At 41.9% G+C, this 27,864-nt stretch overlaps 1 protein-coding gene across 2 annotated transcripts in view; it reads left to right on the top strand.

Moving 5' to 3' along the window:
- The window catches only part of ccdc50a (coiled-coil domain containing 50a), a 101,503-nt gene that overhangs the window by 47,040 nt on the left and 26,599 nt on the right, over positions 1–27,864 (top strand). The window contains exons 3-9 of one of the 2 annotated variants that reach the window (XM_060834645.1): positions 365–494; positions 1,703–1,793; positions 9,637–9,742; positions 12,937–13,539; positions 22,922–23,046; positions 24,869–24,913; positions 25,145–25,282. In XM_060834645.1, coding sequence (XP_060690628.1) covers positions 365–494; positions 1,703–1,793; positions 9,637–9,742; positions 12,937–13,539; positions 22,922–23,046; positions 24,869–24,913; positions 25,145–25,282 — 1,238 coding nt within the window. The remainder of the gene's footprint in view (positions 1–364; positions 495–1,702; positions 1,794–9,636; positions 9,743–12,936; positions 13,540–22,921; positions 23,047–24,868; positions 24,914–25,144; positions 25,283–27,864) is intronic. The other variant, XM_060834646.1, reaches the window with a different exon arrangement.

Below are 27,864 nucleotides of genomic sequence, written 5' to 3' on the forward strand. Positions count from 1 at the left end.
GAGGGAGTTGCTGGTGAGGCCAGCATATATTGCCCGTCCTTCACTGTGATGCAGACACATTCTCAATTCTGGCACTCCCTTAGAGCTAGATCGCTGATGGTATGGTGTCCCCCTGAGAAAGGGCTTTTGCTCGAAACATAGATTTTCCTGCTCCTCGGATGCTGCCTAACCTGCTGTGTCTAATCTAAACTCTGGTGTCCCCCTTGCAGTCTGGCTACTTGATGCTGTGGCACCCCTGTGGATCTGCTCCACCTGTGGTGCAGGCAGTCCTGGTGCAGTGTCCCTGCGAATATTGCATTGGATCCATGCAAGTTATATTGGTATTCAATACACATTTAACAAGTTTTCTGCCATATTCTTCTAGTTGAGCATCATTTGGCTTCCAATGTACAAAGAAACCGCTTGGTACAGAATGACCTGCAAATGGCTAAAAAGCTGCAAGAGGAGGAGAATAAGAAAGCCCAGATCCATCTTCAGAAACAGCAGCGAGAGATGTAAGCACTGGAATTTACTTATTTTACAAAATCTGTCTAAATGGTAAAGGCAGGATTGGAGAAGCGAGAATGAGATGAATCAATAAATGGGCTGGGGGATCTATGTTTTGATTTTGAAAGTCTGTAGATTGTCAGAAGGGCAATTAGTGGCAAGGTTAGTTCCCTCCTGCTTTCTTAACCATCCTTCTCTTTCTCTCCTCCTGTGTATCTCCCCGATTCTCTACTCCCCATTGTGAATTAAGGAACTTGCTGAAACATTGAGTGGTGAAGAGTAATCAAGTCAATATTTGCATTCTTATTCAGAATAGTTGCAGGAACCCAACTGGTGCAGAGGAACTGTACTCGTACCCTGGTTAGCGCACTTTATGGAGGAAGAGGAATTTCTTTGAGCTTGGGTTTTTGGGTATTTTGTTCAGGCAGTGTTGATGTTGGAGGAAAGAGAAAGATTTTTGAAAAATAATTAATTACCCTGGATTGGGTTTAAAAGTAAAGGTAACGTTTACTGTTTGAGGGGATCAGCTCCAATCTGAAGTAATAGCCACAGTCACAGGAATTTTGTTTCAATATTTGTTCGTGGAATGTATTCAGTCTGGAAGGCTGGCATCTATTATACTTTCATGCTCGACTTCAAGAAAGTGAAAAGGTTGCACCCATGGGTCAAGTGAGTACTCCCTGCCTCATTGGCAGTGATGTTGGTGATCATGTCGTAGAAAAAGTGATCAGGTAAAGGTATAGAAACTATTTGTGTAAGTAGAGTTGGACCAGGAATGTTGGTTGTTGGGTCTGATTAGCTTTTCCATTCCTCTCTGCTGGTATCTTGTTCAGTGCAAAACTAACATAAGTGTAATTTTATTTTACACTTATCTGGCAAGTGCACAGGCTGACCAGTTGTAATTTTATAAATTTGTAAATGAAGGCCTGGAAGGTGATGCAGGCTTTCTACCAAGGGGCATTGAGAGTTAAGGAGATACGAGAAGGACTGTTGCATCAACCTTGTTGCATATCAAGCAACTTTTTTCAATCGTGTTTCATTGGGCTCCCTGTGGGGAGAAGAGACCTTCTAAAAAGTTCAAATCTTCAATAATATTCCCAAATTGTTCTGGCATTCTTCTACTCTGGTAGTATTTTCTCTGGACTATTATTATGTCATTGTGTACTGAGTTTTTATTCAATGTTTCATGCTCAGCTGACTCTGCTTTTAATTGCAGGGAACGTTGGGACAATCAGATGGCTCAAGTGATTCAGGATGAACTGACACTGGAAACTGAGAAAAAGCGACGCCAGGAGGAGAAAGATGAGGTAGGAGCCTGGTGTTAGGAGATGGAAGCTGAATTATAGTACAGTAGAACGAGTGGAATGAAAGTGTCTGAAAACCAATAGGAAGCTGCACACCAAGTGAAGTCTTCCAGATGAAAGTCTGCAAAACATAATGTTCTTTTCACTTCTCATATGATTAAATATTATTGCAGTTTGTATTCGCAGATTGAAATGCCAGTACATAATTGATTTTAGTGTGTGATTGTAAATATTGGAAAAATTTTGAAGAGCAGTTGTTGAAATGATTCATGGATCTAATCCACATCATAGTTTGCCGTTCATATGTCAACCATGTCCATCCTTTATATTGCATGCTGTAATTACTTCAGTGTGCTGATATTGCCAGGTATAAATAACTGCACTTTAAGTAATTGGCTTGTGCACATGACCACAATTAATGTAGCACTCTGTCAGACTATCCTTCAGCTTAGCTCTTTCACTCACTGTAATTAGCTTTCCATCTCTACTCTTCACCCGTATCTTGAAGGTGCCAGCGGACTGATCCCAAAGTCTGTGGAGTAAGCATATTTAGGATCACAACACAAGAATTAGAGACAGGAATCAATGATTTGGTTCCTCTGGTCTGCCACTGCAATCCATAAAATCTGATTGTGACCTCAACTCCTTTCCTGACTGGTCCCCCTAATAAGTCAAAAAGTCTTGAGTATATTCAATGACGCAGCCTCCACTGCTCTGTGGGGAGAGAATTTCAGAAACAAATGACTTTTTGAGAGAAAAAAAAATTCTTATTTCTGTCATAAATGGGCAAGACCTTGTTTTTAAACTGTCTCCTATTGCCAATCCACCCACAAGGGAAATACCTTCTCAGTACTGTATATACCTTGTCAAGTCTCCTCAGGATCTGATATATTTTTTTAAAAATCATGATGAAGGGCAGATGCTAGCATGAATCAGTGAGGCAGATTGGCCTGATTTGTTGATAATACTGTAAAACATAGGAGCAAGAGAAGTCCATTAAGTCTATTGAGTTTATTCTGTCATTCAGTGAGATTGCGGATGTGTGATAATCCTCAACTCAATTTTTCTGCCTTATCCACATAGTCCCTGAGTTCCTTAACGATTAAAACTCTGTCTCAGCCTTGAATATGCTTAACAACCTAACCTCGGCAGCCTTCTATCATAAAAAATTCGACAAATTCGTTATCTTCTGAAAAAGAAATTCCTCCTCTTCTTTGGCCCAACTAAGTGAAACCTTGTACTGAAATTATATTGTCTGGTCCTCTTCCACAAGGGGAAACAGCCTTTTCTGTATTCACCCTTTCAAACCCATGAAGAATCTTACATCTTTCAAGAAGGACACCTCTCATTTTCCTAAACTTGAATAAGTAAATGTGTACAGCTTACTCAATCTCTCCTGGGAAAGAAAATCCTGCCATACCTGAATCAATCTAATCCTTACTGCCTCCAATCTCTCCATATGGAAAGGGATCAAAACTGTTCACGGTTTTCTAGCTGTAGTCTGACTGGTGCCCTGAACAGTTTTAGCAAGGCATCCCTACTTTTCTATCCCATTGGTAGAGTCATAGCGACATACAGGATGGAAACAGACTCTTCGGGCCAACTCCTCCATGCCAACAGATATCCTGGATAAACCTAGTTCGATTTGCCAGCACTTGGCCCATATCTCTTTAAACCCTTCCCAGTCATATATCCATACAGATGCTTTTTAAATTTTGTAATTGTACTGACCTCCACCACTTCCTCTGGCAGCTCATTCCAAACACGCACCACCCTCTGCGTGAAAAAAGGTTGCCCCTTAGGTCCCTTTTAAATCTTTCCCCTCTCACCTAAACCTTTGCCCTCTACTTAGATTAGATTACTTACAGTGTGGAAACAGGCCCTTCGGCCCAACAAGTCCACACCGACCCGCCAAAGCCCTACATTTACCCCTTACCTAACACTACAGGCAATTTAGCATGGCCAATTCACCTGACCCACACATCTACCTGTCAGTCCACTTTCAAGGAACTATGAACTTGCACTCCAAGGTCACTTTGTTCAGCAACACTCCCTAGGACCTTTCCATTAAGTGTACAAGTTGTGCTCTGTTTTGCCTTTTGAAAATGCAGCACCTCACATTTACCTAAATTAAACTCCATCTGCCACCCTCTGCTCTCAGGCTCATCTGATTAAGATCCCGTTCTCCTCCGAGGTAATCTTCTTTGCTGTCCATCACACCTCCAATTTTGATATCCAACATTTAATTTACATTCTCTACTATCCACGGAACTTGTATGTTAGCATTTTGTGATTTCTGCATGAGGACCCCGAGATCCCTCTGTGCCACAGCTTTTTGCAGTCGTCGTCCTCCATTTAAATAAAACTTCGTTCTTCTATCCTTCTTCCCACGGTGCAAAGTGTCCCATTTTTCCATGTTATATTCCATCTTCCAAGCTTTTGCTGACTCCCTTCACCTGTCTGTATGCCTTAAAAGATTCTTTGTGTCATTCTCACCACTTTGCTACTTTTGTGCTACTTAGCTGTAGTACATTTGCTTCCTTCATCCAAGACGTTCATTTATATTATCAAAAACTGTTGAACTCAGCAGCGTGCTGTGGCACTCCACTAATTGCAGGTTACCATAGTGAAAATGCTTCATTCCTCACCCCCCGAAATTCTAATACTTTCCACAATAGATGTTAACTGCCCTACAGTTAACTGTGTTTTTTGTTTCCCTTCCTTTCTGAATAAGTGTTACATTGTCAGTTTTCCAATACCTGAGACTTTTTGCAGAAGCAAAGGATACTTAGTTCTAATTCATCCACTATCCTCTGTAGGTATTTTTAATATGCTAGGACGCATCCCATCATTTCCAGGAGAGTAGTCGTTATTTAGGCCCCCTTGTTTTCCTAGTACCCTAGTAATTGTTATTGTATTTATTTCCCCCACTCTTTTGCCCCTGGTTTATCTAATATTTTTGGAATGCCTTCTACCCTGAAGGCTGATGTAAAGTATTTATTCAACTCCTTTGTCATTTCCTGTTCCTTATTGTGAAGTGACTTTGGTTGAGTTTTATATATTAAGTTTTCCAGCACTTCATCCAAGTGGCTGTTTACGTTGAAACCCTGCCCATCGGGTGTCAGCCTCAATTGTAGAGAGCCTGGTCCTGCTTCTTGTCCAATATCCACTTGCACCTTCAGCAAAATTTGTTGCTTAGGAACTGGCAGTAGTGAAGCATTCTCTAGTTTTTCTGCCACGAACTCTGGGAGCTGTGGCCAATGGTGGTACTACTGTCATTTTTGGATTAACCAGAGCTCATCCAGTTTTGTACTGCTCAGTAATTGCGCAATACATTTAATAGCTAAACCACACGAAACGGCTATCAACTCTGCCATCTATCCATAAGAACAGTTCAATATTTTATGATCAATGCCATAAAAATCTCAGAACTCAGAAGGAGGTTGCTCGGGACACATACCCAAAGTTCAAAAAGTGCTGATTCCTTTAATCACACTGTCCAATTAGTTCAACTTTACTTTCTTTTCCCATAGCCCTACCAATTAATTTTGAAGTTTGTATCCAGGAACTGGAATTTTTCTTCTTTGACCTCACGTTTATTCAGCTGCAGTAAATTTGATTTTGGGGATATGGATGTGACTGGCGGCTAGCATTTATTCTCCAGTTGCCCTGGGAAAAGTGGTGCTCTGCCTTTTTGAACAGTTCTTGAAGCACAAGCACACTCACAGTGCTGTAATGAAGGGAGTTCCAGAATTTTCACCCAGGGATGGTGAATGATGAGTGATATAATTCCAAAATATTGATGGCGTCTGACTTGGGGAGGAGCTTGTAGGTGGTGGCTTTATCCTTCTAGGTGGTAAAGTCATGGGTTGGTTAGGTACTATTGAATGAGCCTTGGTGAGTTGCTGCCATGCATTTTTTATATGGGACACACTATTGCTGCTATTCCTCAGTGGAGAAGAGGGTGAATATTGAATGATCGATGGGGTGTCAATCAAGTGGTTTGTTTTGTCTTCACTGATGTTGAGCTTCTTGAATGTTGTTGGAGCTGCACCCAACCAGGCAAATGGGAAGTATTGTGAAGACCACATCTTTTTATTTTTCTTTACTTTGGATTGTGGCCCAAAATGGGAAAAGGATGCTGCATTTGTAAGAACAAGTTGGTGGAACATTTTGTGAAATGTGTTTATTCACATCGTGGCAAATGTTGTTTAAGACACCATCGTAACGGGTGTATGCTTACAACGCAAGCTTCACCTAGAAATGGATTGCTGATTGATTTGTGCAGTCAGGATCTGTTCTGGAGGCCAGGATTTATCAGCAGGACAGTAGCTCTCTTTTTGGCTTCTAAGCAGGTGAACAGAATGATTCATACAGGGACAGAAGTCTCTAAACTGCAGCAGAGAAAATTTCTTTTTCTCCAAAAGAACCAAAACCTGAAACATGGCTTGCTATTCTTAGCTTTTGTTCAATGACTGATGGATTGCGCAGTTCAAGTGCCAACCACCCTGCGTATTCTGTGAAGAGCTCTATGTATCTGCAAATAAACAGCTCATAGAACCATGCAATACAGCTCTTCGGCCCAAGTATTCTGTACTACCAAGACTGGAGACTAGATATTCTTGGAAGAGTAAAAGGGAACATCCCTTCAAATCCTGTGACAGATGCTTTTGAACTTGCTCAGTATTTGTTCTTCACTGTACCATTTGTATTTGTTTGCTGTGTATATAGGAGTTTATGGAGTAGGTGTTAGAATTTCATTGAGTAGGTTATATATTAAAACTTAATATTTTTGTTTGCCTGTAGTTGGAATGGTGTCATTTGTAATACATTTTACAGAAACATGACCAGTGTTTTCTCTATCCATCAGGCAGGTAATTTAGAGACTGAGATAATATGAAGAAACCTTTAAATTCTGTGACAACTCTGTGAGTAGTGGGGCTTGAGTTTCAGCAAACTTTCCCAAGTGAGTCAGAATAGTATTCCATCACACACCTGACTTGTAGATGACAGGTCAAGATTGAGGAGACAGGAGGTGAGTTACATTCTACAAGATCCCTAGCCCCTTCTGTGTTCTTGTAGTGACAGTATTTATGTGGCTCGTCCATTTCATCGAGGAATCCCCGTGGATGTCAATAGTGTGTGATTCAGTGATAGTATTACCATTGAATGTAAAGTGGTGATGGTTTAGAGTCTCTGCTTCCATTTGTTGTCAATAGATTTTGATACCCATGCAGAATCGTCCTTTGTGTCTGTGTTGAAAATTGAGTTGATAGCTGATGAGGCTGAGGAAAATAATTGACCTTTATAACAGCTGTGTAATACTCCAGCTCTTTCATTCCCAGAATGAGGAATTTTGTACTCCTTTCTGCATTCAATTGCATTTCAAAGTCCGTGTTTAGCTTTAGTCTCTCACTAAATTCCAATTCATCCTGCTATATCTTTGGCCTCACTGGTACACTGTATGGACTTCAGTTAATTCTCACAAAGCCGCCCCTTATACAGTAGAGCATTGGATTTTTTTGGCGAGGGATTCACTTGATGAATTAAGCACGTGTCCACAGGTATTTAACTTCGGAAATAATATTGTGTGATCTACATCTTAAAAAAATCAAGAATTCAACAAATACCAGCCTCCTTTACATATCCCCCATCACAGAATCCACTCTACCCATCTTTTCTCTGCTTCCACCCAAGCTGTTGCTTTCGCTCCAGATTTATTTGCTTATCAGATGTTAGCTACGTTCTCTCCAGGAACCACATAATTGCCTGTTGAATTTATTTACTTGGGTTCGTTATTCCTCATTCCAAGGTTCAGCCGAAGTTTCTTTCCTCTTCCAGAATTGCTTCTTGAGTAATACAGTCAGTAGTTTGGGAGATGCTTCTCTTCATTCCCAATAATGGCTTGAGTTATTTCTGCCAGGACCTGGACTGATAGTTCCAATATTACTCATGGTGTCAACTAATTAGACTTGACTTTGAAGGAGTATGCTTTACAGAGAATGATGCAACATTCGGTGCAGCATTACTGCACCTGCAAATATTGGATCACAGTTGGCAACTTGTAGTTTGTGGACATATGAGTAAAGATTTGCCAGTTATGCTGAGGCCAAGGCACTATGTGGAGTATCTGTCACAGTCAGAGGTAATGTGATGCTATTTGTACAATTGGTCTAGGACCTAGGTTTGTGACTGACTGACTTCCAGAGGAATTAACAGACAAGGTTATTTCCAAAATAGTCAATCACTGGGATTGCCCTCTGCTTCTCAATAGTTGAAAGAGAAGTTTACCTCACACTAAAAAATTTCAAAATTCACATGGCATTAGTTCTATTTTCAAAATGTATTTCTGTTTGCCTATCCTGGGTACCCCTTTCACCCTCCCCAGCAACATCTTCCATTGTGCATTCTGGTTTATTGCAGAATTCCTGTTACTCTAATACAAGATGATAATCTAAAGAGGGACATGATTTGACTGTTGAGTCAGCAGTTTGGGAGTTCTGGAGAACTGCTTCAGGTAGTCAGAAAGAAAAGATGCTGCAGGCACTTTCCATTTATATCGCAATGGTGACTTCTTGAAATGAGGTCAGTACAGCACTGTGTAGTTTGCAGCATCTAAACTATAAATATTCAAATGCTGCTTCAAACTTCAGTTTACAGCTCTGCTAGCCATTAATAACAAATGTCTAAGCATGTATTTCCCATCGTATTTTGTAAAGATTCAAGTGTTACTTTAATGCTCAGTTAACTAGTACTGTAACATGTTGCAAGTACATTGGAAATGATGGTTTATTTTTAACCATTGATACGGAAAGTGTCTGAAGAAATGTTGTTGGAATGTCTGGACAGCAAACAAAATCAAGGATATAATTAGTTTTGGGGAGTTTAACGTTATGTTTCCATTGTGATGTGATTAAGGGTCTTTGTAAAGTGATTTTGCTGTTTCTACATTCATTAAGTCTACGGGGGATAATTTGACAATTGTCTTGCTTTGCAATTATGCTGCTTTAGCTGCACTCGGCAGGCAGGTGATACCAATCTTGTTGACTGATTTGAATATTCACCCTTGGGTCCTAAAGGTGCTGGTTTGGGTTATGTTTGTGCCTACAGATCCCACCTGCCTTCAAGCACCTTCCTCCAAGGATAGGATTGTTCAGCCATCAAAAATTTCAATGCTGAACTGATCTTATCCAAACCTAAGACACAACACGCAATCTTTCTTCCTGTGGGATGTGGATATTGCTTGTGTTTTTTATTTTTAGTTCATTTTTACACCTGTGACATTCAGCAAAGGAGTCAAGGATTACGGGAAAAGGCAGGAAAGCGGAGTTGAGGATTATTAGATCAGCCATGATCTCATTGAATGGCAATGCAGAGCCAAAAGGCCAAATGGCCTGCGTTTGCTCCTCTGTCTTAAGGTTGGATTGTGCTGCTTTCCAAATCAAGTGGTGCATTTATCCATTGACCTTCTTTGCTGGGTTACGGTTTCTTTTATGTTGGGTGCCTTCAGCTTCTTAAAATGGCAGTGTCTGTGTTTAACTTTGTCTGACCAGGTTACTTGTGGGTGAAGGCCAGATCAGATTGTTTATATGTGTACACACTATTAATGGTTTGCTGAGCATTGATTAGGGAGAAACTGCTTTGTAGTACAGGCACTGACACCATTGCTAAGTTAGCTTATATACCAATGCTTTATGGACTGGTTCTAGGATCAAGTCTTTCCTGATTTGCAGTCCCTGTGCATGGGCTGGGGAGGGTGGAAACAAACATTTTGGCTTTGTGCAATATTATCTCTCTGGTGTTGAACATAACTTTCAAGTGTCTCTTTCTAAATTTCTTCTCATAGGCTATTGCTCGGAAACTCCAGGAGAAGGAAGAAAAGTTGAGACGGAAACATCAACAGGAAAAGATAGGCCATGATCCATATGATGTTGGCTTCGAAGAAAATGGAGGTAATACTTCAAAACACATTCTGCTGATCCTTTTAAAAGGGAATACAGTGTGATTCTTGGTGCAACACTGTGTGAAAGAGATCAGTTAATTCAACCAACTGGAACGTCTTCAACTTGCTGAATTGGAGCTTCCTGTGCATTCAGCTACAGGATCTGCTGTGTTAGTGCATTTTGGATTGTTCTCTGAGAGAACTGAATGAAAATGGAGCTGCTGTTGCCCATTTACCAGTGGCTTCCACAGGATAGATTATTAGCTGGCTGGGTTCAAATAACAGCATCTTGTGGTCCCTTTGTGATTGTGGGAAATGTCATGGAAATCAGCAGTTCTTGGGCTTGTTCACAGAATAATGTGGTAGCCACCCTGCGGGTGAATGGCTGGTATGTCCGTGCATTCACTAGTGTATAGTTCCGGTGGTGGTGGTGGTATACACTTGTGCTTGGTGATGGGTCTGTGGTGGAAATCAGTGAATGATTGAGATTATTACATCTGCTCAGTTCAGCATTTACTGCAAAGATCAGGATGATCAGAAGCTTCCGGAAAAAGCTTAACATTGCAGTTTTTTCTGCTCAGTCAGCAGCACTGATCAACCTTCATGATTTGCTGTTTCTATCCTGGTTGTGTCTTTCTATCCTGCTTGCATTTCTATCATGTTGAATGTTATTTCATGTCAGAGTTTTGTTCATCCTCTTTTGTTTTATACTTGGATCCTGTAGCGCCTGCCTGTGACCCCCACATTCCCCACCTCCCCCCCCCCCCAACCCCCCAACATCTGCAAGTGAAATTTCTTAATTAACTACCAGTGCATTGGTAAACCTGATCCATTTGCACAACTGTTCATCCTGTTTCTTCTACACCCTCACCAACATGTAAAAGCACTGTAGAGTCAGACAGAGTAGTAATGTTCCACAATTCAATTCTTCAGTTAAATTAGCTGCTAACAGCCAGGCCTGGACACTTGATCCTAGGACTAAGAATTTGAAAATCAAACTCTTGATTGTTTATCTGGTGACCTGCAAGATCTCTTTCCATGTGATTTTAATATTTCTCATTCATGCATCCAGTTCACTCACATTAAATGAAAGTGACTAATGAAGAATAATCCTCTCCCATCTGTAGGGTTAGAATATAATGAAAAGGCTAGTTCAAAGGCCATGAATGCTGCAGCAACTAACTCCCTTTCTAACTCCTGAGCACTTGTCCACTGTTTATAAGGCACTTGTCAGGCGTATGATAGAAGATACCTCACTTGAATGGATGAATTCGACTTGAGAGATGCAACACCACACAGGATAAAACAGCCTGCTACATTGTCATCCCATCCACCATCTTCAACATATAGCAGATAGTGAGTACAGTGTGTACTGCAACAACTTGCCATCCTCTGATAGCAGCTTCCTAGAATGACAAGGGTAGCAGATGCTTTGGAGCATCACCGCCTGTAAGTGACTGAGTTAGAGCAACTTTGCCATTCATAGAGTCACGGAGGTGTACAGCATGGAAACAGATGCTTCCATCCAACTCATCCATGTTGACTAGATATCCTAAAATAATCTAGTCCATTTGCTAGCATATCCCTATAAACCTTTCCTATTTATATACCCATCCAGATGCCTTTTAAATGTTGTGGTAATTGTACCAGCTTCTACCACTTCCTCTGGCAGCTGATTCAATACATGCACCTCACTCTGCGTGAAAAGTTGCCCCTAAGGTCCCTTTTAAATTGTTCCCCCTCACCCTAAACCTCGGGTCTCTAGTTCTGGACTCCCCAACCCTAGGGCAAAAGACCTTGTCTATTTACCCTTCTGTTACCCTCATGATTTTATAAACCTGTATAAGGTCACCCCTCAGCATCCAAAGCTCCAGGGAAAACAACTCCAGCCTATTCAACCTCTCCCTATAGCTCAAATCCTCCAACTCTGGTAGCTTCCTTGTAAATCTTTTCTCAACCCTTTCACAGCATCCTTCTGATAGGAGGGAGACCAAAATTGCGGACAATAACCCCTTCACTGTCACTACTTTAAAATCTTGGCATGCTGTTCCTAATATTTAGGAAGACACTAGTTCTAAAGGGAACTCACCATCACTTTATTCCGAGTAGTAAATGTTGGCCTAGCCAGTAGCACCAACATCTAATGAACAAAAAAAACTTCAACAATGTACCTTACTGGCTAGACCATATCTGGGCCTGTGTTCAGCTCTGGACTGTATACTTCCATGTGATGCACTGCCCTTGGAAGAGGGATTAGGGTTAGGGCAATTCATCAGAATGTTACAAAGACTCCAAAATTAAATTGTGAAAAGGAATTTACATAAACACTGCATGTGTTCCCTGGAATATAGAAGGTTAAGTGATGTTATGTTCGAAGTTTATACTATTTGGAAAGTAACTGGTATGTTCGGTTAGAAGCTCTTTTTCTACTGATGAAGGAAAGTATTACAATGGAATCTGATCATAAAATCAGTGCCAGGAGCCACAATAAAGAAAAATTGGGGGAACATGTCATGCAAAGAGTGGTATATCTGAAACATGCTTCTCCAGAAAGCAGTGGATGCTATGACTCTATCAATAGTTTTAAATCAGTGATCAATAGCTTTTTGCTATACAAGAATATAGAAAGATATTGAGCTAAGACAGATTTATGAAATTAGGCCACATATCAAACATGATCTCATAGAAAAGTGGAACAAAGTATTAAGAAGCTGCATCCTAGGCCTATGTTCCTCCCCTTAACTAATTGCACATTGCTCTTTATATAGCAATCAGGTTTAACCTTGGATTCGTATTGAAATTTGGAGTCAGTTAGTTAACCCAGTTTGGTTACTCCATCTGACCTAACTGTCTACTATATCTGATTAAAGCTTTCATGTATACCTGGCTGTTGTTGATCCACCTGCATGTTGCTTTGTTAATTCTGCACATTTCCATGTTCAATATGAAGCTTAATTCACCTTACTGGTAGCTATTTGTACACAACAAGTATGTTTCTGGATTTAGCACCAAGGTATGGGTGCGGAATGAAAAGTGGTCATTTTTAATGGTGTACTGACATTCACCCGCATGGCTTTCCTATGAGCATGTTCTGTAAGTTTGTGTTTTAACATTAATTTCCTCTGTTCAAGTTTCTTCCTCATTTTTTGTGTCTAACGTTTGCTAACAAGTTTTCATATCCTATTGTGCCCATGTGTTACTCAGATCACATGAAAAGCAGAGTGCGCAAGCACGATAGAAACAGCAGGAATGGAAATGATTGCCATAGAAATAGAGATTTAAGGTACAAAAGGGACAATCACCTCAAGTTACCAGTAGAACCAAGCTCAAAATCTCGAGTTGATGACTGGGCCATGGAGCCAACAACGCATGGCCCCAACAAGAAGTCCTGTTATTCAGAAACTGTGTGGAATGATGATTATCCAGATGCTGATACTCGAAAGCTCGAGAACCGTTCTCGCAAGAAGGAGGCACCAAGGAGACCACCACCCCCTGTTCTAAATGCAACCCCTGAGGCAGCTTCTGACTACTGTAGTCAGGGTGCACGCCCAAAGGTCACTGCAGTTCGAGATAAGTGCTGTGACTTGCCTGAGCGTAATGTTTACTGCCGGCAGGCCACTGATAAAATTTCTCAAGACTGTAGACCTGAAACCCTAGGTGCTTGTGCCCCTAGTCCCGAGGAGCTCCTGGGAAGAGAACACATAAGTGGTGAAGACAACAAGCTGTCAAGGAAGGCAAGGCAGCGAGCAGCACGTTCACAGTCACCTGACCAACGGAACGAGAGCAATCACTACAACCAGGAAAAAGGTAGTAACTTTTGTTTGTGTTTATATTTACATTTGGAGCCCATAACATTCCTTTTGGTATCTCAGTCTCGTACTTGAACTTAAACAGCAAATTTGATGAAGAAAAGTGGCTTCCTTAATGTGCCGCCAGTAGTGGCACCCACTCTTTCTGTGTATATGGTGAGGATTATTTGCAGTACAATTATGGCAATGCCATTATAGAGGTTGGTCTTTGGGACTTTTTAGCAGAGATTGCTATTGGGGAAAAAGCTGAATTAACTAGAAATCCAGGAAGTATCTTGAATAATAGCATGAAAATGGTCACTCTGATTCACGATCAACAATGTTCTCTTTAAATTGCTCCAATACACAACAATGTAGCAGCTCAGGTGTGACATCCAGCACAACAAACAACAATCAGCATTCCTTTTGGGATGCCCTATGTCAAATTAAAGGAAACACAATGCAACAACCAGGCTTTATATAACAATGAACAAAACGAAGAAACACTGCTGATGAGTATTTAGACCCTTCTTCTAGCCCTGTCCCCATATGTTGGAAGTGAAGTTCCTGTTAATAAGACCAAAAGGAAGAGGAGCAGGAGTAGAACATCAGTATTTGAACCTGCTGTGCCATTTAGTATTTCAGCACCATTATCCTGCACTAACCCTATTTCCTGTGTTTTTAATAAGTAGGAATCTATTGATTTCAGTTTTGAACACACACATATGACTCATCCTCCACTACCCTCTGGGACAAAACAAATTCCAAAAATTCTCTACCCTCTAGGTGTAGAAATTTTTACTCGTCTTAGTAAATGAACTGTCCCCTATTCATTGACTCAGTGCCCTGATTCTAGTCCCTTCAGCTTGGAGCAACATCCTTCACCGACACACTCTCGCCCTGCAAGAATTGTGCATGTTTGAATGAGACCATTTCGCAGTCTTCCAAACAGCAGAGAAAACTGGCTCAGTCTGTTTAAGTTTTAGAATTGTAGAATCTTTTCAAGTGCAGATAGAGGCCGTTTAGCCCATCAGGGCTGCACCAACCCTCTGAAGAACATCCCACCCATGTGCCCCCATGCCCACATTACTATGCCCACTTTACCACGGCTAACCCAAGTACCCTGCACATCCCTGAGCATTACAGGCAATTTAAAATGGCCAATCCGTCAAACCTGCACACCTTTGGACTATGGAAAGAATCTGGAGCATCCAGTGGAAACCTACGCAGACACTGGGAAAATGTGCTCGCTCCACACACACAAGTTGCCCAAGGCTGGAATCAAATTCAATACTGTAAGGCAGTAGATACAAAGAGGCAATAATTTGGACAGGTGTGGAGACGGTGTTAATAAAGTTTCTCCACATAGTAAGGTGTCTAATTTAGGTCTCACCAACTGGCTTGGATCCAGATTTATGTTGATAGTAGAGCATAATTGCCGAAAGACAAAGATTGTAAACTAAGTCAACCACCGAGAATGCGGCAGAAACTCAGCAGGTCTAGTAGCATCTGTAGAGAGAGAAACAGAATGTTTCAGGTACAGTACGACCACTATTGGATTTGAAATGTACAAAGGGGGAAAAGGTCTTAAAATGAGAGTGGCAGTTTGTTCATGCATCTTCTCACAGGTAAAAGTCCTACTGAAGGATGCAGGTGTAAGGCATAATGAATACACAAAACTTATAGAAGAAATCAATGATAAATGTGATATCTGTAGACCATGTAGGACTCTATCATATTTCATTGTGTCTCTCCCTTTAGTGGGAGCGTTAAATAAAATTGTACCAAGGAACTCAAAGGTAAGGAAAATATCATTCTTATCCTTCATAGACATGGCACTCAGAGGTAAATCCCTCCATCCTAGAAATTAGCTTGGTGAGCCTCTGTTGTCTTCCCACATGACAAGACCAAAAAATTCAGTGTGCCAGGTGTGATCTCAGCACACATCATTACTTAAGTACTTAATTATTTTTGTAATAAAAGCCAATAAACCATTTCTCTCAATTTTTTCTGTACCTGTATGTTAATTTTCTACGACTCATGCGTAATGTCACTCAAGAACCTTTCAAGTTCAACACTTCTCAGCCTATCACTGTTTATAAAAAGGTCTGTTCTCCTGTAAAAGTGGATAACTCCACACTTTTCCACATTATGCATTCCATCAGCAAAATGTTTGCTTACGCACTTAGCCAAACCCATCACAGTTCACTGGGATGGTGCACTGAAAGTTGATCCCCACTATTTATAGAGTCCCTACAGTGTGAAAGCAGGCCCTTTGACCCAACAGGTCTACACTGACCCTCCAAAGAGTAACCCACACAGACCCATTCCCCTACCTTATATTTACCCCTGACTAATGAACCTAACATCCCTGAACTCTATGGGCAATTTAACATGGCCAATTCCCCCAACCTGCACATCTTTGTGGATCATGGGAGGAAACCGGATCACTCCAAGGAAACCCATGAAGGAAGAATGTCTCCCGAGGCTAGAATTGAACCCGGATCCCTGGTGCTGTGAGGCAGCAGTGCTAATGACTGAGCCACCGAGCCGCCCATATTTCTAGTTGTGGACTGAGAAAGGAAAAGGAAGGGATTGATGTTCTTTTTAAAAGCAGGTCATGAAAATGTGAAGATTGGCTGAAATTCGTGAAAGTCTCAATTTGCCTCTGACTGCTCCACACGACAAAGACAAACCACACCAGGCTGTTTCAGAAACATGTGAAGTAACTAACATGAACACTAAAAGAAATGGATTTCTAATTTATGTTTCTTAAACTTTTATCTCGCAGTTGCATGTCAACTACACACCAGACATGTGTACACAAAACACAAATGTTTTAAGTATGGTATAGTCAGGAAAACACAGTCTATGAAATCAGTCATAGAATCATAGTGATGTACAGCATGGAAAGAGACCCTTTGGTCCAACGCATCCATGCCGACCCGATATCCTAACCTAATCTAGTCCCATTTGCCAGCACTTGGCCCATATCCCTCTAAACCCTTCCTAATCATATACCCATCCAGATGTTTTTTAAATGTTATAATTAAACCAGCCTCCACCACTTCTGGCAGTTCATCTATACATGTACCACCCTCTGTGTAAAAAAGTTGCCCCTTCAGTCCCTTTTAAATTCCGCCCCCCCCCACCCAACCCTAAACCTATGCATTCTCGATCTCCACCCCAGGAAAAAGACCCTGCCTGTTTACCCTATCCATGCCCCTCATGATTTTATAAACCTCTATAAGGTCACCCTTGCAGTCCAAATCACAAAACACATTGGAAGTTAGTTTCACAACCCTGTCAATTTTTCTTTGATGTCACAGTGTTATCTGCACAGTGCTATTCAGCCCTTTATTATCTTTGAGCAGAGAATTGGAGAAAGCAACTTTATAGAGAAAGAGGAAAGTGAAAAAAATGATGCAGCCAATTCTGAAAGTTTTTTTTGTCTCTATTTTCATTTCCCTTATAGAATTTATGTTAACTACAGTCTTGCCCCTCAGAGGATCGTTACTGTTGAAACACTGCCAGTTTGTCTAGACTCAATATGCCCAAAATGTCAGCAGCAACTCCAGGTGTACCTAAAAGTGACATGTAAACCTGCTGAACCTATAACACAGGAATACATTTGTACCAAACAGCTTAATTTGCACATAATAGATAGGGTTAGGTGTTCCACAGTGAACAGATCAGATTTAAGCTCTGCAGCCCTTCCATATCTTGTGAAATAATGATGGGCAATTAATAACTCCCTGGAGGAGGAGGCTGTACAAACATCCCCATTCGGGCAAAAGTATTTGCATCCATCTTCAGCAGAAGTGCCTGAGTGATTGATCCATCTCAGCCTCCTCCAGAGGTCCCCAGCACCATAAATGCAGCCAATTCAGTTCATGATATCAAGAAACGGCTGGAGGCACTGGATACTGCGAAGCCTATGTGATCAAAAGTGCTGTCAAACAACGAATTGCATAGCAATAGCCTTCTCAGTTTGGGTTTTGCCAGAATGACTCTCCCACTGCCAACTTGAATTACCTGTTCTGTTACCATTCTTCAATTTTCCTGTTCAACTAAAATGTGGGTGGTGATGACTGGTAATCTGGTTTGTAAGCTCACAAAGAACGACACAGTCCAAGAGCTCCTCATGGTGAATGAAATGGAGATTCGGAACAAGTGGAAGACAGAGCATTAACATTTAAAAAGCATCTGGATGGGTATATGAATTGGAATGATTTAGAGGGATGCAGGCCAAATGGGACTAGATTAGGTTAGGATATCTGGTCAGAATGGACGAGTCTGTTTCCATGCGGTACAACTCTGAGGATTTTCAAATGATTTGGCCTGAAGTATTAGGATTTTGTAACCAATTGAAATGATACTCTCCAAAATTGCCCACTTTCTCCCTAAATGCTTGCCCTGTTCTGTTGGATCTGACATGCAGCATTAAGTCTGAAAAAAGTGCTTGCATATTTGTTTTCCTGGGCAACACCTGTACTTCCGCTGTTTAAAAACAAATTACAGCTCGTTTGCACTGTTGCCTATGACCATACTGTGCATGAAGGATTTAAACATACAACACCACCATTCTCAATGACTGCGTCTGCTTCAGCCTTCACCAAGTCAGCATACTTGTTCTTCACTTTGCTTTCATATTTACCTTTAATATTGTTTCATGCTGCTTCAGTCATCTTTCTCTGCTCCAAGTCCTACTCTGTACTCCACTGTTCTTTCTCCATCCTATAATCTCCATATCAATGCCAAAGCCCCAACTCCGAAATCCAATCCCTAAATTCATCTGCATCTCTTCCCATGCAGCTCTTTCAATTCAGAAAATGTTTTTTTTAATTGATTGCACATCTTGTTATCTTTTCCCTTTTCCTGTCCCCAGTGCCCCCTCTGATTTCTGATCCTTACAGGATGTGTAAGTTCATTATAGTATCCTTGTTTTTTCGATTAGATTACTTAGTGTGGAAACAGGCCCTTCGGCCCAACAAGTCCACACCGACCCGCCGAAGCGCAACGCACCCATACTCCTACATTTACCCCTTACCTAACACTACGGGCAATTTAGCATGGCCAATTCACCTCAACCGCACATCTTTGGACTGTGGGAGGAAACCGGAGCACCTGGAGGAAACCCACGCAGACATGGGGAGAATGTGCAAACTCCACACAGTCAGTTGCCTGAGGCGGGAAGGGAAGGGGAGGGAAAAAAAGCCTACTGTAATTTGTTAATGATCTTCTGTCCCATTCATCAAATACTTAAAGGAAACATCGGAGAAAAACAGCACTTCAGTGGCTAATTATATGCCGGACCCAAACTTCTCATATTGCCTTGCTTTGATTTCTGATGCTCGCTGGAGACCTCCAGTGGCAGGAAGTGGATTCTTTTGCTCAGAATAGTTTGTGAAGCCTTCAGCTCAGTTGTTGAAATGGTAACCCAATGTACATGTAACAGCATTGTTTCCGAGGGTAGCACACATTCCCCAAAGACTGGGGTCAAGTCCTAATCCAGAGACTTGAGTGCATAAACTTTTAATGCTTTACTATAGTTCTGTTAGAGATTTGGGACCAAGGGATTGCTAAGCTCTCATAAGGGCAGTACTGAGGAAGTGCTGCACTGTCGGAAGGTCAATATTAAGGTAGTGCTGCAAGTTTCAAGTCCAATCTGAACCTTTTTCGAACTGAAGCCCTTAGTTTTGAAGTAGAGATAAATGTAAACCCTGTATTTCAGGCAATGTATCTTGGATCTTAGTGTTGTCCAGAATTGCTCTTTGTACTGACACCTCCCAGTCACTGGGGAAGATCCACAACCACAAGTTAGATGGTCTTTACTAATGGCTGAAGTTATCCCTGAGCTCTCAGCATTGGCACTTTTTGCAAGTAAAAGAAAAGACTTAAGAAGAGATTTAAATAGTTGTGGTTCTGTTCGCCGAGCTGGGAATTTGTGTTGCAGACGTTTCGTCCCCTGTCTAGGTGACATCCTCAGTGCTTGGGAGCCTCCTGTGAAGCGCTTCTGTGATGTTTCCTCTGGCATTTATAACGGTCTGTCTCTGCCTCTTCTGGTTGTCAGTTTCAGCTGTCCGTTGCAGTGGTCGGTATATTGGGTCCAGGTCGATGTGCTTATTGATTGAATCTGTGGATGAGTGCCATGCCTCTAGGAATTCCCTGGCTGTTCTCTGTTTGGCTTGTCCTATAATAGTAGTGTTGTCCCAGTTGAATTCATGCTGCTTGTCATCTGCGTGTGTGGCTACTAAGGATAGCTGGTTGTGTCATTTCATGGTTAGTTGGTGTTCATGGATGCGGATCGTTAGCTGACATTCCTGATGAAGGGCTTGTGCCCGAAACGTCGAATTTCCTGTTCCTTGGATGCTGCCTAACCTGCTGTGCTTTAACCAGCAACACATTTTCAGCTGCCTTCCTGTTTGTCCTATGTAGTGTTTTGTCCAGTCCTTGCTTGGGATTTTGTACACTACATTGGTAGTTTGAGTATGCCATCTTTGTTGATAGGTTCACAATCCTGTTGTCTGTTCTGTATGTCCAGCAGGTTGGCTATTGTTTCTCTGGCTAGGGTTTTGTCGATAGAGGTGAACAGTGCCGTTACATTGAATGAGACCATAGTTTCTTCCTTGTCTATGTGTATATTTCTGATGATGTCCAAGAATTCCTGTGTTGACTGCATAGAGTGTCTGGACCCGCTGATCAGGTGTTTCAGTTTCTGCTGTAGCTCTTTAGCCAGTTTGTGTGATGGTGTCCCTGGTAGTGATACTATGGGTCTGAGTGGGCTGTCTGGTTTGTGCACTTTAGGTAGTTCATAGAATCTGAGGGTGTTGTTGCTTTCAGGTTTCATTCTTTGTAGGTCAAACCTGGTTATCTGACGTTTTCTTTGTAGATTCCTCAGTGTGTTGTTTATCCTATTGGTGAGCTGTGGGGTGGGGTCAAACTCTCTCTTTGAGTAGGTGTTGGTATCTGCAAGTAGTTTTGCGCTTTTTGGATGTAGTCTGCTTTGTTCAGGATGACCGTCATTCTGCCTTTGTCTGCGGGTAGTATGATTATGTTCTTATCGTTTCTTAGTGATTTTAGTGTCTCTCCTTGGTGTTGAGATTATGTGTTTGTCTTTTCCTTGTTATCAGAGGTATGATACTTTGTCTCACTGTTTATGTCTCTTCTGTCACTCCATTGTTCCTGAGTGTGCATTCTAGTGCTGCTAGGAAGTCTGCTGTCTTAGTGTCCCTGTGGTTGTAGTTGAGTCCCTTGGCCAGTATTGTTCTTTCTGTGTCTGTGGGCGCAGTTTCTAACCCACGTGTGTGTTGTGGTGTCCTTTCTGTTGTGTTAGTTTGGCCATTTTTTCTTTTAGTGCCGTTTTTTTGCGCTGTGTGATCCTGTTCTGTCCTGTGGTGATGGCCTGTTCTATGGTCCGGGTCCATTCCTGATTGGTGGTTTTTGAAATTAACGATTTTTGGCGCGCAATTTCTTGTCTGTATTTGTGAAGTGTGTTGTGAGCGTCTGTAATCATTACCTGGATCATCCTGAATTCATAAGGCCTCATTCAATGTAACGGCACTGTTCATCTCTATCGACAAAACCCTAGCCAGAGAAACAATAGCCAACCTGCTGGACATACAGGACAGACAACAGGACGGTGAACCTATCAACAAAGATGGCATACTCAAACTACTGGACCTATGCCTCACAACACACTTCATATTCAACAACCAAATATATGAACGAATCAACGGCACACCCATGGGCTCACCCATCTCTGGACTCATAGCAGAAGCGGTAATGCAAAGATTAGAACAAACAGTCTTACCGCAAATTCAACCCAAATTCTGGGTCAAATATGTGGATGACACCTTTGTAATCATTAAAAACACAGAAATCAAGAACACACATCAGATCATCAACACCACACTCACAGGAATCTGATTCACTAGAGAGGAAGAAAAGGACAACGAACTCCCATTCCTAGACGTGATGGTACAGAGAACACCTAACGGAGAATTCACCACAAAGGTATACAGGAAAGCCACACACACACAAACCAAGTCCTGAACCACCAAAGCAATCACCCCAACACACACAAAAGAAGTTGCATCAAGACACTGTTCAAAAGGGCCACAACACACTGCAGTACACCAGAACTGCAAAAAGAGGAAGAAGAACACCTATACAATGTATTCGCCAAAAACGGATACCCGTGCAATTTCATCAACAGATGCCTCAGGGAAAGACAATGGAATGAGGACATGCCGCAATCCAAAGGACTAGCCACTCTACCATACATCAAGAGCATTTCCGAACTGACAGCCAGACTACTGCGACCACTAGGACTCATAACAGTACACAAACCAACAGCCACTCTCAGACAACAACTCACCAGAGAGAAGGACCCGATACCCAGCATGAGCAAAACCAAAGTAGTGTACAAAATCCCATGCAAGGACTGCACAAAACACTACATAGGACAAACAGGAAGACCGCTAACGATCCGCATCTATGAACACCAACTAGCTACGAAACGACACAACCAGCTATCCTTAGTAGCCACACACGCAGATGACAAGCAACATGAGTTTGACTGGGACAACACTACTATTATAGGACAAGCCAAACAGAACAGCCAGGGAATTCCTAGAGGCATGGCACTCATCCACAGATTCAATAAGCACATTGACCTGAACCCAATATACCGAACACTGCAACGGACAGCTAGAACTGTCAGCCGGAAGCGACAGAGACAAACCACTATAAATGCCGGAGGAAACATCACAGAATCGCTTCACAGGAGGCTCCCAAGCACTGAGGATGTCACCTAGACGGGATGAAATGTTTGCAACACAAATTCCCAGCTCGGCAAACAGAACCACAGCAACGAGCACCCGAGCTACAAATCTTCTCTCAGATTTAAATAGTCGTCTTTACAATCATGTAAAATTTCGATCCCCCTCTGCACAGGAGCTTTGAGGAGCTGTCATTTTAAATTAATACTGAGCAAGGAGGGCTTAGGACAAATGTCTTTAAGTGACGGGTTATGATGTGGTTCAGAACGAAAATAGCTTTGGATTATACTGGCAAAGTGTTGTCATAAGCGTGATAGACTAAATAACCACCTTATATGCTGTAATTTTTCGTGCTTGTAACTGCACATTTGCTCTTCAAGACTGATGCAGTGACGTCGGTCTCACACTGGAGCCTCGGGCATCCCATAGACCGTGACAGCTATAGAAGTGTGCACACATGAGCTGGTTGTCTAAAACTCAGAATCTGAAGGTGTGCCTGAAGCGATTCCTACAGTGTGGATGATTAAATAATTGAAAATGTCACTCGGGGTGGGGAGCTAAGTCTGTCCTTTCTTTCCCTATAATTTAATGACTGGCTAGTTTAACTATCTCCAACAGGGCTGAATCCAAGAATAGATTATGGCATGAAGGAAGCAATGCACGGTATTTCAAAGATGAGTGCCAAAGATCTGGAGTGGAAAGATGCTGAACTGGCACGGAAACTTCAAGAGGAAGAGATTATGGTGAGCAGAAATGAATAGTGTCAGTCACCTTTGCTGTTAATATGATGCTTGCTGACTTTAATGACTCAATTATCTGACTACAGTAGTGTCAGCCACTCTCACAATCATCTCAGTAAATTTGCCGAGCTTGGTTTTCCCCGTTGCATTGCTCAGGGGGTAATGATCTGTCAAAAATGCATCTCTCTGATGCACTATTAAGCCTGAGGCCTGTCTTAAATGGTTTCCTAATGTCCTTCAGCGAAGGAAACTGCTGGTCTTACGTGGACTGGCTGACATGTGACTCCAGACCCACATCAATATGGTTGACTCTTAACTGCCCTGTGGGCATTTAGGAATGAGCGATGTTCCAACAAGCAGGCATTTCTCCCCAGTCTCCTGGCTTTACCCCCAATTGTCTTCATTGCAAATGAAGTCATCTTTCTCCTACTGGCTTTAGGATCTTGGTGTGCACATATCTGCTGCCCCATTTCCCAACATTACAGTGATTGTACTTCAAAGTTGCTTCATTGATTTTAATATACTTTGTGAAATCCTTTTTCATGAGAAGGCCCAAGTCCAAAAAAAAACACATTAGCATTAGGAGTTAATTTCCTGAGAGTTTTTTAGGTTCTGATAAAATTTGACCTTGTTTTAACTCTTGTAATGACCGTATCTCTTCAAAACGAAGAGCTATATGCAAATATCTCTGATGACATTAAGTAAATGGAGCAGCATCTTTATCAGTCAGTTCAGTGAAAGCAGTTGAAGACTGTCCTGTGTAATTTCAGCATTTATTATCCATCTATACCTGCCTGTAACATGGTGATATCGGAGTCACAAGTCAATATAGGCTGGCCGGTTCCCTTCCTTCAAAGACATTCTTTAACCAATTTGGTTTTCTAGCAATTTTTATGTTGCTTCTCTTAAATTCTCAAATTTATTGAATTGCATTTATGTAGTGTCCTTCATGATCACAAGATGTCTGAAATCATTTTGCATTCCATATAAATGCAGGTTTTGTTTCCTTGAATGTTTTTAAAATACTTCTATTCTTGGAAACCGACTCTAAAAAAGTTTTAATTTCTTTTTAAAAAGTGATGCAGAAACTAGGAAGAGAACTTCCTACTGTCAGGCAATTTTTGTTTGCTCTGTCTCTTTCACCCAATTGTGAAAATACTAGTTGTGGGGTTTAGCCACCCTCCCTTACTTACCAGCATAATGTCCATGTTGGAGCCTGCACCATCCTTGTGCACAGCTGCTGTTCAGCTGGAATAATTGTTAAATACACCCACCCAGATATGTCCCCCACTCCCCATCTCCACCAGATGTTTGAGGAGTTTTGTTGTGAATTTTTAAAATCATATAAAGTAGTACTGTCAATAAATTTTCCTTGGAGGATTAGTTGTCTGCAGATAATGCAGGTTTGAGAGAGCTGGTGGGATATTGATAACATTACTGGACTAGTAATCCAGAAACTATAGCCTATTGCTCCAGGGTCAAGATTTCAGTTTCTGCTATGTCAGATAGTGCAATTTAAATTCAATTCATTAAATCCAGAATTGAAAACTCGTTTCAGTAACAATCAGTGATTGTCATTGAAATCCATCTGGTTCACTAATGTCCTTTAGGGAAAAAAAGTCATCCTTGCCTGGTCTGGTGACTCCAGACCCACAGCAACTGCCATTGGCTTACTGGGATACTTCCATTCAATTCAAGGGCATTTAGGGATGCGCAGCAACCTTGGCAATGTTGCTGTTATTCTAGCAAAGGGTAAGAAAAATGCCAGCTATGAACCAGTGCAGTCACCGAGCTGAAAATTTGTTTCTTTTTTGCCTTGGTACAGGCTGTCAAAAGTTCCAAACGAGCAGCTCAGTTGGCACAAGATGAGGTAAGACTATCCTTCACAGTTATGCCAATCTTTGCCAGACAGAGTGGTGTAACTTTACATTCTTGTTCTGATTTGGTTTTCTTGGGAAGAACTGTTTCCCAAGAGTTGTCTCTGAATGTTGTTTATTGCAGTGGACTCTGTCTTTCATGCTGAGAGAGATGTCACAATTAAGTTCGATGCGGTTGTGTAGCACTGGAATTAACGTTCAAATCCTTTGGCCACCACTTGCAGGAGATTGCCCGGTTACTAATGGAGGAAGAGAAGAAACATTCCCATAGGAAATCCAAGGAGAAAGATCCTACACGGAAAGGAGAGGAAGACAGGAGGAAGGGCTCATCAGAAAACAGGAGGCATGATCAGGAAAAAAAGGTAGAGGTTGACAACAGTTTAATTTAAAAATGAGAATTCTAAGCTAGGCAAGATTAGCTTCCAGACAAAAGTGGGTACTGCAATGCTGGAGATTGGAGTCAAGAATCATGTAGTGCTGGAAAGGCACAGCAGGTCAGGCAGCATCCAAGGAGCAGGAAAATCGACATTTCGGGCAAAAGCCTTTCATCAGGAATGAGGCTGAGCGCCTCAGCGGTGGAGAGATAAATGGGAGGAGGGGGCTGGGGAGAAGGAAGTAGAGAGTGCAATAGGTGGATGGAGGTGGGTTAAAGGTGATAGATTGGAGAGGAGAGTGGAGCGCATAGGTGGGAAGGAAGGTTGACAGGTGGGACAGGTCATGAGGAAGGTGCTGAGCTGGAAGGTTGGAGCTGGGGTAAGGTGACGTGAGGGGAAATGAGGAAACTGGTTATGTCCATATTGATGTCATGGGATTTAAGGGTTCTGAGGTGGAAGATGGGGCTCCTCCAGGCATCAGGTGGTAAGGGAGTAGCGATGGAGGAGGCCCAGGACCTGCATGTCCTCAGCAGAATGGGAGGGGGAGTCGAAATGTTCAGCCACAGGCTGGTGGGGTTGATTGGTGCAGATATCCCGGAGATGTTCTCTGAAGCGCTCTGCGTCCAGTCTCCCCAATGTAGAGGAGACCGCATCGGGAGTTACGGATGCAGTAAATGACATGTGGATGTGCAGGTGAAGCTTTGATGGATGTGGAAGGCTCCTTTGGGACCTTGGACGGAGGCGAAGGAGGAGGTGTGGGCGCAGGTTTTGCAATTCCTGCAGTGGCAGGGGAGGGTGTAGACCATGAAGATTAGCTTCTGGATTTTTCTTGTCAAGGAAAAGGTAAATAATTGTACAATTTTGTAGCACACTTGTAAGTACCTGACAATCTGAAGGTTACTTGTGCATGGAGAGCATTCTCTCTTGAAATGATGTCATGTACACTGTGCATTCACATTTACAGGTTGACATAAACTGGTAGTCAGGACTTTGCTTTAAAATCTCATTCAAGGATTGCCCTCCCTTTAAATCAGTAATTCCACTGTATTATTCTGGCATAAGACTGTAAGGCATTGGAGCAGAAATAGGTCCTTTGGCCTTTTGGATCGCTCCACCATTTGATGAGACATGTCACATTTTATTGTCGTTGAAGTCCTAAATTGAGGCTTGAAGTCAGGACCTCTTAACCAGACTGATTCCTGGGTTGGCAGGACTGACATACAAAGAGATGCTGGATTCGGCATGACTAAATTCAGTGTTTAGAAAATTGAGGGGATCCTTGTTGAAACCTATAAAACTCCAAGGGCAAGACATGATATATGCAGGAAGGATATTCCCAATGACTGGGGCGTTCAGAATCAGGAATCACAATATAAGGATGCAGGGTTGGCCATTTAGGACTGAGCTAAGAATTCTCTGCCATAGAAAGTGGTTGAGGCCAGACATTGAATGTTTCAAGAAGGAATTAAATATAGTTCTTAGGGCTAAAGGGATAAAAGGCTATGGGGAAAATGTGGGAACTGGGTATTGGGTTGGACGATCAGCCATAATCATAATGAATGGTGGAGCAGATTCGAAGGCTGAATGGCCTTAGTCCTATTTTCTATGTGTAATGTAACCTCCAAGTCAAAGTGTTGCCTCTCAGTAAAGCTGTTAGACGACTCTATGATTCAGAAATAGATAATGTTCTGCAGCAGCCATTGATGTTTTTGCCTGGTCATTGCAATGACAGAATAAAGTCAGAATGGTTAACAGAAACTAGGAGCAGGCCATTCAGTATGATGATGGCTTATTTTCTATCTCAACATTATATTCCCTGTTTCTTCCTGTAGCCCTTGCTTCCTTTAAAATTGAGAAAATTATCTATCTTTTCTTGAATTTGTTAAGTGACTTGGTGTCCACAGCCTTCTGCAGTAAAGAATTCCACAGGTTCATGACCCGTTGACTGAAGAAATCTTTTCCCTAAATGATCAACCCCATATCCTGAAACAGTGTCTCCTGATTCTATATTCCCCAACCATGGATAACATCCTCCCTATATCTACCAACTGTTCTGCTATAATGCAACCGTTGGGTTCCTCTGTAACCTCATGCTATAGAAAATCACACTGTAGAAGATTGCTAATAGAAAATCACTATACCCATTCAGTAGAAAGTTCGCAATATCCAAACAAATGTCTGCAATTCATCAGTCGCGTTATAGCCAATTCATGCTGACAAAACGCGCGTTGTAGCAGAACAACTAGTAGTTGGACTAGCCCTGTTAGAATTTCACACTTTCAATGAGATCCCTTCTCATCTTTCTAAACTCTAGTGAATGCAGGTCCAATCAAAACAGTCGCTCCTAATAGGACAGTCTTGCCATTCCTTGTATCGGTGTAGTGAATCTCCATTGTACTCTCTCCATGGCAAGTATATCCTTCGTTAGGGAGATTAAAGCTGCACACAATACTCCAAGTGCAGACACTCTAAGGCCCTCTATAACTACAGCAAGGCATCCCTATTTCTGAATTCCAGTCCTCCTGCAATGAAGGCCAATACACTATTTGCCCCTGGAATTGCTTGCTACA

Source organism: Hemiscyllium ocellatum, chromosome 13 (assembly GCF_020745735.1).
Source record: "Hemiscyllium ocellatum isolate sHemOce1 chromosome 13, sHemOce1.pat.X.cur, whole genome shotgun sequence".
In the NCBI taxonomy this organism is placed as follows: domain Eukaryota; kingdom Metazoa; phylum Chordata; class Chondrichthyes; order Orectolobiformes; family Hemiscylliidae; genus Hemiscyllium; species Hemiscyllium ocellatum.